General features: G+C 35.3%; 1 protein-coding gene across 2 annotated transcripts in view; it reads right to left on the bottom strand.

Moving 5' to 3' along the window:
• The window catches only part of LOC124176272 (peroxidasin homolog pxn-2), a 37,776-nt gene extending 24,993 nt beyond the window's left edge, over positions 1–12,783 (bottom strand). Inside the window, exons 1-2 of one of the 2 annotated variants that reach the window (XM_046557331.1) lie at positions 12,626–12,783; positions 10,814–10,918 (exon numbers count right to left, since the gene is read on the bottom strand). In XM_046557331.1, the coding sequence (XP_046413287.1) occupies positions 10,814–10,918; positions 12,626–12,675 (155 nt within the window). In that variant the 5' untranslated portion in view covers positions 12,676–12,783. Of the gene's footprint in view, positions 1–7,491; positions 8,065–10,813; positions 10,919–12,625 lie in introns of those variants that run through there. The other variant, XM_046557332.1, reaches the window with a different exon arrangement.
• Between the last annotated feature and the right edge of the window lie 865 nt (positions 12,784–13,648).

The raw sequence follows: 13,648 nt of genomic DNA, 5'->3' as shown, positions 1-13,648 counted from the left end.
CTTACTGCAACTTATTAAATAACGTTGAAAGAAAAACTGACCACTACATCATCTTCCAAGCTTAGAATATAATAACCCCTAAAACTACAGCGTACAATCACTCAATTCTAACAGTGCTCAAACAATTTTCACAAAAATTCATCCATCTTCGAATTCAATTATTAAACCTCATTTTCATTCGCTGCTTTAGGCTATTCTACGTGTAATTTAAAAGGCACTTTTGAGTCGATGGATTCGTGCAAGATTTTTCAAGATTTCAAATAGTTTAACATGTGTAATAAAACTATATGCAGTAAATATATATACATGTATACACATAAAATTGCGAATTTAGTGGATAACGTATCATCGAAGTGGGTATAATTAATCAGAAGCTTGAATAATGTATGTTTGAATTCGAGTAACTAGATAAATCGTCACACGTCCTCATTTTAGTTACACTTAAGCCGAAGGTGGATTTCAAGCGGAGTTTCGACACGTTTTAAAATTATAATAAATCGATTTCGAAGTACCTAGTATACGAATATATTTTTTCATTTCACGATCGCCTGCATACATCATACCTTCATATATATATATATATTATACAATAACTTTCGCAACGCGATTTTATTTTCAAGTCAAAATTCACCCGGTCATCCTTACATTCGATATTCGGTCTGAACTTCTCTCCAACAGTCGCGACAAACTAAATCTTCTCCAGCGAAGAAAGCGAAGAGAAAGAAAAAGAAAAAAGAATGAATAAAAAGAAAGCCCGTTAGATCGTCGAGCGTGTATTAAATATCTATAATAAGGCATTGCTCATGAATTCCTCTCGACGCGCCGGCCAGAATGCGATACCTTACAACACGACCATACCGTACAGATATTAATGCGAAAGTATTGAACCGTGTACCGATGCAGAGATCCGCATACCAAGAAAGCCAGGGTCACGGTTTACCGCCAAGATTTTCGGCCGAAAGGTAGGTATAAGAATTTAATCGGTCCGTGCCCGAATGATATTTCGAGACTTTATATGTACACACACATATATGTGTGTGTGTGTGTGTGTGCGTCTTCGATGCATATGCATACGTGCACAGAGTTTCGAGTTTTTGGTATACAGTGTCAGTGGGTCAGTTGGTGGGCCGTGAGGTATATATAATGTATGTATGTACATACATAGCGGGCCATCGGAACCGTGGAGAAATCTTTTGACACAAGGACCATCACCACCGCCGCCACCACCACCGTCGTCATCGCCATCTTTCAATTTTTTTTTTTTAAGTTTGTTTGTTTTATGTTTATCTTGAAAGGAGCAAAAACAAAAAAAAAAATGAAAAAAAAAAAAGAAATGGAAATAAGAAAGGAAAGTCTCAAAGACGGGGGAAAAACCTACGGTAACGCAAAAAGACGATGTATTATGTTAAAATGCTGCACGGGAATGAGATGTATTTGTATCCGTGTATACGAGTAGTTTTCTTTGTACTTGTCTTATCGATACAAGTTTAACGTTAATTAAAGCGATATATTCTCTAATAAAGCGAAGAGAGAGAAAGAAGCATGTAATACGAGTATAAAAATGGTATGTATATGTATATATATATACACGCGCGCATAAAGAAGGAAAATGAAACAAACAAGAATAAGGAATGAAAAACATGAATGAGAAATAAATTTCTGAACATTATTGCCTCAGGCAACTGAGTCTCGAGCATATGTACACACACACACACACACATAGTCTTTTTTGAATGTATTATACATATATTAGACACACATATCTCTAATGCGAGGAAATCCTCAGCAGCAGGTGAAAGTAGTCTGGTGATCCCGATCGTTACGGGAGATCCGTTCGCTCGCGGCTTGTAACAAACTTCGTTTCGTTAGAGTTCGTTATACAGGTAAATACCGGGACAATATCTTGAAAGATGAAAATCAACCGCGCATGCGCCAAACAATTGAATCTCATTGCTCGGCGAAATCTTCCCGCAGCGATATTCTTGTCCGCGACGCAGGCGGGCCAACCTACCCAAAATGTGGACGTTTCGAATTTTCAAAGAGCGTAAGCGTTGAATTCCGACCGTTCTTTGAAGAATCAACTTTCCGACCCGATAACAAATGCTTCCCAAACCTTTCCGAGTCACCGCCTCGATTATCCGAGATTCTAACCTCGAAAATTCGTATCAACCACATCGCCGGCAGAAAGAGTTTGACAGCTGAAACTTGGGATGGCCAGCCTGCACGAACAGCCGATAAAACTCACGCATGCGCGGTTCATTTTCAAGTTTCAACAGATTGTCCCGGTATATATATACGTATACGTATTTGTGTGATACACAGTTATCAAAACGAATCGTTTGATACGATACGAATGAAAATAATAAAATTAAGAAGGATTTGATAAATTTAAAATTTCGAATTCCCTTTGTCACTGTAAATTTATTCGAATACAGTAGAAAATGATTTATGTATTATTGTTATGTATATTTTTTCACGTTCATATTTTCCTCTTCTTTTTTTTTAATCCCGAATCAAATGACGACTCGAGATCGACCAGCGATTCGCCGCTGCACTTATGACGTCACGAGCGCACGCGGCGCCATCTTGAGATTATTTCGGAACGTTCAAAGCGCACGTCGCGTTCCTAAAGTCACCAAGTCTCTGCCTCGTCCAGCTAAAAACTTGACTTTGATTGTTACCTTTCGTCGTTTAATTACTGGCAATGAGTTATCGAAGAATTAATTGAATATAAAGAATGAAAAGAAAAGAATGTAGAGAAAATATAGCGTCGAAACTTGGACTCGAGCATCGCGGAGAAATAGAAATGATTTATGAGTCTCGTTTTTCTTCCGTGTTCGCGAAGAACCATTAAATCCATGGAACGAAATACAAGAAATAAAAGAAAGAAAGAAAGAAAGAAAAAAGCTAAGCCTAAAGGCACGTTGAAAGGAAGGCGACGAAGTGTTCGGGAGAAAAATATGTACGCAGTCTTGCTTTACTACATTGAAATCTGTTAATTCGTTTCAATCGTAAAAAACTAAAATCTCAGCGGCGAGACCCTTCTCGATAAAATTTCTTCGTCGCTGTAATAACCTCACTTTTCTACGTATCCGTGCGTCTGCCCGACAATGAGTGAGTGATCGACTCTCTCTCTCTCTCCCTCTCTCGCTCTCTCTATCTTTCACCATCTTTCTCTCGCAGCATAATAAATACCACGCACTTGCTGCACATATTACTCCACTGTATTCAACCGCCTCAACTCGTACATCAAGTATTTATATAATGAAGGACGATTAATGTCGCCACGTTTGTGCGGCAAGATCATCATAAAGTCAGAGTGGAATGATACGTCCGAAGATGAGCTGTTAATTCCACAGGCATGACTGCGGTGACGAAACGGTTTGAGGATGATGATGATGATGATGACGACGACGATGACGATGAAGAAATAAAAAAGAAATAGAAAACGAAAAAAAAAACGAACAAACAAATCGAAACAAGAAAGTTAAAATAATGTGTAAAGGTGGTTCAAAAAATTTCGAACGATCTTCGATATGTCGCCGCGAGTCGTTCGCCTTGACTCCATATTTATAAATCCATTCTGCTGATACCTTGACGCGATCGTCGTCGTTTTCTTTATATCATACGTATACCAGTAAACCGTAAATGCGCACCGTCAATTACTTAATAATTGGTAAAGCGCGGTCTGTGCAGGTAATTGTGCATCTCCTTAAATCGAGTCGAAGTTTCGAGGTCTCTTTTAGCATCTCTGCAGTTTTGAGGTCATTTCCATTTTTATTTCATCTTTCTTTCGTTTTTTCATATTTCGTTTCTTTCTTTCGATTGTGATTTTTTAATTCTTCTTTTTTTTTTTCCAACTCTCTTCTTTTCAACGTCCATTTATAACTTCGCGTCGCGTGCCGAGAGGCAATAACATTATACGCACAAACGCATTACAAGTATATACATGATGAAATATGACGACAATGGAGACCGACTTTTCCGGAGCGAGGTTCGGAAAAAAAAAAAAAATTAAAACCAATGGAAAGAAACAGAAATAGGACTAAAGCGCATACGATTGGAGAAAAAAAAAATAAAAAAAATAAATAAATAAATAAAATATCGACAGAATAAAAGACTTCGTTACATCGCTGGAATGGCAAAGTTATTCGATGATCGCCGATTTATTACACGCGTGTATTTTCTAGCCCGAAACAATAATTTAAAGTCGTGATAGGTCAGGCACAAGAGCTATATACGTATATTGTAATACCTTATATGAATATAGAAAAGGAGAAGGTGGATGGATTTATCGTGTTTGTCTAGTTGGTACCTCGTGCACAGACGATATTCGTACCGGATTGAAATTAGTAACGTTATCGTAGTAACGAAACGTTGGGAGCAACAAAAAAAAAAAACACCATTTTCCTAATCTTACAAAATGAGTTTCAACGAACCAAGATTTCGAAATATGAGTGTATTTTGTTTTATCACGGTTTGCCGAATTTCGGACAATTCAAAAATTTTGAAAAAACGATTCTTCAGCGGCACGAATCGTTGCGATAACGTTACCAACTTCAATTATGATCTATTCGTTGTAAACTTTTATTTTTATTTTTTTTTATTTTTACACGTTAACCCAACGCCGTGAATAAAAATGAGTTTTTACTTTCGCTGTGAAATAATCATCGTCGTGTTATTATTATTGTTATTATTATTGTGCAATAGAAAATGTCAACAAGACCCCGCCTTATAATTTTACAAAACCGTGCGTGAAAGTATTTATCGACCGGTTGTTTTCCTTTCGTTTCTCTTTTCTTTTCTTTTTTTTTTTTTTTTCTTTTTCATTCTTCTTCCTTCTTTCTTTCGTTACGTTTCTTTCTACGGAAACGTATTTAATAATCGAAAAGCTACTTCGATGTCATAAAAAAGTCATCGTCAAACTCGCGTCATGTTCGCAGAAGCAAATTTCCTTCGTCACACCGTTTAATCGTTGCGTGCTGTAATATATAATGCATTTTTTTCTTTCTCCGGTTTTCCTTCAAGTTTACACACCGCGACGAATCGGTGTAATTTTCGTCGACGGTAAAATTCGCCACGTCCCAAATTTCTCACCTCCGTTTCTGTCGTTACCATTGCCATTATCATTATTATATTGTTCATATTTTTCGTACAAAAATACAAAAATACATCGTTGCACGTCAGGTCAGGCATTTAAGATGTACAACCGTTAATCGATAACGAAGCTTTTTTATCCACGTTTTCAACGCGCATACGTACTTTTATTACAATATACACTATTATAAATTTGCGCGAAAATATCCTCGGGGCAGGTTTTTAATCGCCCTTGCGCTTTCTTGCAAACATACGCGAGAAGAGTAAAATTCACGAGCTGTTCCAGCGGCTGCAGAAACTGCGTATAAATCATGAATTGTAATATAGATAGGTATGTATAATGTTATTGTCTCGTAGGACGGGTTATACAATTATTGTTGGCACCTTTGGCCTCTGACAATATTTTACCGTTTTATTGTACAGTTTGAGCGATCTTCAATCATTGCACGCATATCTATATACACACCTGGGAAAAGATTATCGTTTTGAATAACAATTTGTACGCGATGTTGAAAAAAAATGTTCCTTTTTTTGTATCTACATTTTTTTTTTTTCTTCATTCATATCTTCAAACCTGTTTCATATTATTTGATAATTTACATGTTCATTGGACTGTATCAAAAAAAATTGACAGTTTTTTTGTTTTCAAAATTCAAGTCGAAGGTATTGTTCGAAATGACGGAAAAAAAGATGCGGTTCAAGTTTCAGCTCTTGATGTTAATATTTAGAGGTGTCTCGTCGCGATTTTCTATCTACCGTTTAAATGTGATGGAAAAGTTTTTTATTTTTTTTTTTTTGGAATTTTATAACTCGTCAACCCGTTAGTTTACCGATAATATCAGGAGATATTTTTTTAGGGAATCGAACGCTCTACAAAAAAGGTCTCTTATCATTTTATGATAAATCTAGTATTTCAAAAGTTATTCAAGGCCCTTCGTTGATCTTTAATATTGAATAACTTTTCAAAGAGTAGATACATATATGAAAAAATGAAATAGAAAATCCCGACGAGACACCTCTAAATATTAATATTAAGAAGCTGAAACTTGTACAGCATTCCTTTTTCGTCATTTCGAACAATATTTTTGACTTGAATTTTGAAAAAATATACGTTTATACAGAGATAGAATTCAATAAAAATTCAGGTTTCACGAACAATATATAAATAATATGTATAATATATAAACAGTGATGCACATAGTACGGATCAACATACTTTTGGACTTGGTGTCGGTAGTTTGTCGGCAGTTTGTTATAATAAATACAGGTCCAAGTATCTCTGTGCGTGTATGTGTGTGTGTGTGTGTGTGTATAATACCTGTACAAACTTAATATTATAACTCTCGAATTCGATTTCACCGTTAGAGGCGTATTATAATAATAAATGGATTTTACAAACTGAGCTCTCTACCATTTACAATCCCGATATTTTCACTAAATCCAACTGCAGTTCCGTCACGCCCGGTGCTAATTGATTCGACGAAATCTGTTTTATACACCGCGTAACAAGCAACCTATATACATACATATATAAATATATATACTCGTCACTTTCGCGTTGGATTTTCACTAACATAACATAATACGTATCTGCATACATAATAACAATAATAATCTACCGAACGAAACTGTGACGGAAATGAAAAATCGAGCCAAAAAACGCAAAAAAAAAACAAATATATAAATTTGTAAAAAACAAACACGATCGATTTCTGGATATACGGATAAACAAAAGTGTTATCGATATGATGAAAATTTTAATGAATCTCATATTGCGTTACGTCCAACCGCGCATAATTATACCGCTCTTGGAATCTCTTTGAAAGTGATTCGGTTTCAGGAAGGTGATTATCGACAGTGAGATCTGTTTCAGCAGCTCAAAACGCACTCGGACTTTAATTATTATAGATCAGACTAGTCTGGACCGGTCTACGTGTTAAGTCTGATCGTGAGCGAGTGCCATATTATTATATTACACACAGAGCCGGCACGCACCGCTGATCGCGAAAGGGAATTTCAGTTTCGTTTTCATCTCGCGAATTTCTTTTCGCATTACGAAAACGTTCAACACTGTTTCCGCTACTGTATATACATGTATATATATACATACACACATAACATTTTTATACATGCATAACAATGTGTATCAATTATCAACGATTATTAGCTATTTCAATCTGTACATCCAGGGACGAAAATGAGACCGTTATTATTGTACATATATAATACACTAAATATGAATATCGCAATGAATGCAAAATGATAAACGGATCGATGAAGAAGAAACTGTACGTAATGTTGAGGAATACAAGAAATAAATGTATAATTAATAATCCGTCTATTATATGTTTTCAAATCTTTTGTTCTACGTACAACACAGAGAATTCAACTCACCAAATATGTGTTATCCTGTTCATTCTGTTGTAACGCTCGTGCAACATGATGCTTCGTTGATTGGTTAATTTTTTTTTTTTTTTTTATTTTTTTTCTACACTAAAAACATTTGGCGCCGTTATTTGTTGATTTGTTTATTTAGAAGAAGAATAAAGAAAAAAAAAAAAACTTGGCCGATACTTATTTCTTTGATCCTTCTCCCTTTTCTCTTTTACTTCTTTTTACAACAAATTTAATTTCTCACCACGATTTGCATATTATGTGATCTAATTTTAATTCGTAGTTCTTCTTACGATTATCGTTATTATTTCAATTATATTTAGAATTTCACCGATCGGCGTACGTGTGTAATAATATAATCGTTAACGCCGAGTCAGATCGTGTCATTGGACGAAAGTAAGAAAAAAACAAATAAAAAAAACCCCCCAAGCGACAGTTCCGCACTCGCGTCTCCGAAATTTTTCAACAACTTTGTACGAACGAAGAAGGTACAGTTCGAAAAGGAACTTTGTCCGCGGAGGCGGGGGTCGGGGGCGGGGTAGAATAAAAAATAAAAATAACAAATTAATCCTAAACGAAAAAAAACCTTGCTCTGGTGTCTGTTTTTTTTTTTTTTCAATGTTTTTTTCGTCGGATTCTTTTCCCTTCCTTTTCGTTTACCGATCAATGTCAGTCTGCGAGGGTGTAATAAAACCGCACTCTCTCTCTCTCTCTCTCTCTCTCTCTCTCGATCGACGCACCACAACTAACCGCGAACAGAGTCCGGTATGAGCCTCTCCTGTCTCGAGTCCTCGTATTTACCGAGTCCGCGACACCTTCTCCTCTGTGGTTTCTGACGGCCAAACGACCTAGTGGGGGGATGATGATGCACGGACCTCGCGATTCCGGAATGATAGAACGCCGTGCGCGTGAGGCGTTTAAACGCGTTCACAGTCTCGGATTCGAATGCGGGTGTAAATTCTTCTTTTTAATTTTTTTTATTTTGGGAGGTGTGATTTTTTTTATACATATACATATATATATATTGTTTTTTTTTTTGTTTATCGTTTATTTTTTTGGCAGAGCTAGCCGACCGACTATCGATCCGTTCAAATTGTCGTCGCAAATATCCCCGAAATATATAATTTCAAACATGGCGCCCCGACAGCGATCAGCTGACGCTCGGACGCCATGTTGCTTTCCGGGTGATAATTTCACGTTTCCGATGATTTGGTAAGGAACGATCGACTTTTCCCGACGAGTGATCGGCCGAGGCTCGTCTATCAGTGAGCGGGAATTTTTCAAGATTTGAAAGGCGGGATTATTGACTCGGGGAAAGCCTAAAATCTATTGGAAAAATTCGAGGTGAGATCCGGGGATTTAGTAGGTCGAGTATTTCTGTAACATTCGTTCTTATATACATATATATCTATATATATATATGTACATCAATTGAAGCAGAAAGTTGTACTTGTATATTTACTGTACGATAATTCATAATTCTATTCATTAATCGAGTCTCGTAGCGTGTGATAAATTTTGTACCATTGTTGCAAAGTAATTTTTTCCACTTACAAGGAAAACACGATAATTAAACGATTCGAGCTTTGAAGAAACCCATTCGAATAATTAACGCCTTGCATATTATCTTCCGTCCTTCTTTATTTCTGTGAATCATTATGCCTCTGTTGTAGATACCGCAGGCTTCGAACTGGGTATTAACGATCACAAGAATACGAAAGAAATACTATTATTTTTCTCTATTTTACGTTCCGTACAAGCATCGCGATGGAAATTTTTATTTTTATTTTTTATACACACTTTACACGTGATTACGTCATTCAAAGGGAATCGGTTATGAAGTTTTCGTTATTATCCTATCTCTGTTTTCGATTAGTTAATCACGGACGACAAACATCACCTTGACTCTAAGTACAGGTTTTATTACTTTGTACACCGAAATAATTTTCCTAGAATCCTCGGTCCGGATAATTTTTTATTTATTTCATGTAATAATAATAATAATAATAATAATAATAATGCATATGCGATTCAAGCACTTATTTCTCTGTATAAAAATTTACACTCACACAATATCGTACAATGTTTATCTTTCCAATCATCGATCTTACATAATGTTAACGACTTTTCACAGATAAGAGCCATCTTCATCTACGTATTAAACATACGCACGTGTATAGACCATAGACGCGTATCCGTCTATTTGTTTACTTTTGGTACCTAATACCTGATCGTTAAACAAAATTTCAATAAACAATCGTATCGACTCCGAAAAATCCCACCGTCATTATTATTATTATTATTATTATTATTTTCCCTCTTTCATCCATCGGCTTTAACGAACATCGCAAGGATAATTTTCATCGATGAACATACAGCAGGTATATGATAATTTCAATCAGCGTCGGACATTGTTCGCGATTAAAAATTAGAAGAGAAAAAAAAAAAAAAAAAGTAAGTAAATATATATCAAGAGAGCAGCCCGGACATCTCATCCTTGAGATTTTAAATTATGCAGAGACGCCGTCGCCGAATGTGGGTGCAAAGATTTGTTGTCTCCCATGCCAATTATATTACATAGAGCTTCGTTAAAAATTTATTACTCTTCTTCGTTCTACTTACTTTTTGTTATTTATTTATTTTCACACACACACACATATACACACATATATATATATATATTTTTTCTCTTTCTCTTTTACTTCTCTAGCTTGACCGATTTCGTCGCCTGTTTGTTTGTCATTTCGCAGAGAGCGAAACTGCAGCGTGCAGGACCGTTTCGCAAATTCATCTACACATGTATACATTTTTTTTAAAACGCGTCGAAAAGGGAACAAGAAACGAAGAATAACAAAAAGATGTAAAAATGTTTTACTTCGATTAGACGCGTCGTTTAAACTGTCGGTAAAAAAGTTTTCTCCCTTCATCCGTTCATCTTCTAAATTTACTCGTTCAACAAGTGTTTTCTGTTTTCTTTTTCTTTTTTTTTTCTTTCTCTCTTTTTGCCGAACGACTAATTGGATGATAATAATATTACGCTGGCCGTGCAGAGACGCGATATTTACCACTTTTTTGGTACCTCGCCGGCGTGTAAGTTTAGATTTATCGACGCAAAACGGAATAATCAGGATTTCGTCACAAAGATACGTCCGTCTGCGGACGATAGTCGGCCAATGTAAAATCATCCGACTACGAGGATGACGCCGACGTAAACTTTCGCAGTTTGTTTTCTATTCAAATTATCACCGCTTATACTACTCGGTTGTTGTATACAGAGTTTATCTTATACCCGACCGACCAAGTTACTTACTTACTTACTTACTTGCTCGTGGATATTGCAGTGCGACATTCCGTTCCCTTTCCCTGAACACCACGAGTCCCGTGATCGTTGGTCAATGCCGTTAACGACGAACGATTAGCAAACCTCCTAAAACAACCTCGAAACCATGTCATTATTACGACGAATTAGGCCACCGTTGAGAGTTTCCATAATATTGGCCGTGTGATTTTATATCTAAGGAAAAAAGAGAAACAAAAAAAAACAAACAAACTTTGAACTGGGTGGTAATAAAATGTATATATATGTATATATAAGAAATATCGAAACATCGAGAAGAAATTTATTATTTTGAAATATTTTTACAATCACTTTTGAGATGTTCGTTTTTTTTTTTTTTTTGAAAAATATGGATATTTATTGGTTCGGTATGGATATAATAAATTTCATAAAAATTGTAATGACGCGTAGCGGCGATTTGATAATTTCTTTCATGAATGACGATTAAAAATTTTTTAAGTCGAAAAATTAGAAAGTCCCGGATCACGCTAGAATTCCAAACTGTCGAATCGTGAGAATTCCTCTCGATAACACAGAATCGTGTACAGATTCTCGATTTTACCGCAGTTCCACATTATCTTTTAAACTTTCTGTGTTTCGACTTTTCATGCATCTTCAATTTTCTGTACCTACTCGAACTTTCCACATTTTCGCGTCTGTGAAAGTCTAGTTTGTTTGTTTGTTTTTTTTTTTTTTTTGGTTTTGTTTTTGTCCTTTTTACCTCAAACCATTTTACACCCGGTATACACCGTGTATACATATGTTTAACGCGTTCGTTGAACATGAGCGATTGATCGAATAAAAAATAAATGTAATAATTTTCCTCGGAGGAATTTTCCTCCACATATCAAGACGGCTTCAGCCGCATAATAATGGTCACTAATCAATCTCTTTCCTTGCCCCGCACAGATCTACGCAGATCTCTGGGGACATACTCAGACGGGTACATAACTGGCGGTAAAAAATAAAAAAAAAAATAAAAAAATTAAAAAAAAAATATATATATATATATATTCCTGCAATTTATATTATTGGTATTATTATTGTTGTTACTGTTATACCGATCATTCATAATTTGGTAAATCCCAGATACTTGTTACATATATAAACATTTTTCATTAGTCGATATTAATATATGCAGTCCTCGAATATCCTCGAATCCTTCTCAACGAATAATCGATTTCGTAGTATTTTACGAAATATTTTTCCTCGAACAAAAAAACTCGTTTATACCCGTATTTGGATCCGATCATCCGATGCTTGCATCGTTTCAATGTCAAGGAAAAATTTTTTACAAAATGCGACGAAATCGACGATTTATTGATAAGGAAGTTCAATCGAGGATATTTAATACAATTTTTTACACTCAGGAGTCGAATATAAAATTTTATACGTATGTTTTTTTGGCTCACCCCAATATATATATATATATATACATTTAATGCCCCGCAAGAATATGCCTTGATATTATTTTTGATTAAAACGGTTCAATAGTTACAGCATTTATAATGAAAAAAATTATTTTCGCGTCGTTATTTGAATGGGAAATTTCAAACGGCCAGCGACACTTTGTAAAATTGAGCTCTGTAAAATTTTTTGCCAAACGGTAGAATTTTCCTTCTCAGTAAATAGATCCCTTTAAGACCATAGATTCGATAGGTCAGTTTTTTCGGCTCACCCTCTATATATATATATGTATGTATTGTACGGTGAATTATCAAACAGAAAATTTTATTATCGAATTTCGATTATTGCTTTGCGCGTTTAATCGTTACATGTATGCGCAGAGATACTCACCATAGACGTTGGTCTAGGACTGATCCTAGATACAAGGTGGATATGTACATTTATGTTATTGTAGAGACGCCAAGGCGAACGGATGCCCGAGGGCTGCAGCCTCGTTCTCGGTCCACAACTTCCTGTTTTCTGCATCAGAGCTTTGAACTCGGGCAAGCAATTATTACAAATATCCATACACATACCTGTAACAGAAAACATGTAGAAAACAATTACATGCAGTACTTATATGTATACGTGTGTAATATTCACCGTGATTTAATCATCGATATATTTATAATAATCTATTATACAGGCATACGGGTGTGTTTAATTAATACTGACGCTAAATAATCGCGATGCATATCTATGGGGCATTCCGGGCCAAATCGGTAACACGGTTGACCATGATATTTTTACATTTCACCAAGGATTTTTCCTATCAGATGGTAGGACTTGATTATTTAGTTGATCAAGTGATTTTAACCCTAAGAACCTTCTGGAAAAATATTTACAATTTTCAAATAAACCCATCTCAAAAACGTTCAGATTGATTTTTATGAATCAAGAAGAGAAGAAAGACACATTTTTTTCTCCGAAATGAAACATTTTCTCGAAAGATTCAGAGTGTAACCTCGTTGTTTCTATTTTTATTTAATCGTTTTCTACTATTTTCATACCTGTCGGCAAATTTATTGTAAAATTTTGAAAAAAATCTTTAATGTATTTTAGAACCGGAGAAGCGATGAAAAAAAAAAAACAAAAAAATCATCGATCAAATCGGAGATGCGGTATTTATTGTAATAGATTTCTAACAGGTATGAAAATCTAAAAAACGATAAGAAAAAAAAAAAAAAAAAATAGAATAAAGGTCCGACTCTGAATCTTACGTGAAAATGTTTCATTTTGGTAACCGGATTTTGTTTTGTTCTTTCTTGTTTCATGAAAAATCTATTTTGGTGTCTTTGAGAAGAGTTTGAAAAATCAAAAGGCCAAGTACGAGAGATTGAACGAAATTTGAAGAGATTTTTTTCGCATGCTTTT

Source organism: Neodiprion fabricii, chromosome 2, assembly GCF_021155785.1.
Source record: "Neodiprion fabricii isolate iyNeoFabr1 chromosome 2, iyNeoFabr1.1, whole genome shotgun sequence".
In the NCBI taxonomy this organism is placed as follows: domain Eukaryota; kingdom Metazoa; phylum Arthropoda; class Insecta; order Hymenoptera; family Diprionidae; genus Neodiprion; species Neodiprion fabricii.
Note: the sequence above shows the minus strand (reverse complement) of the source record. Positions and strands in the feature narration are given on the sequence as shown.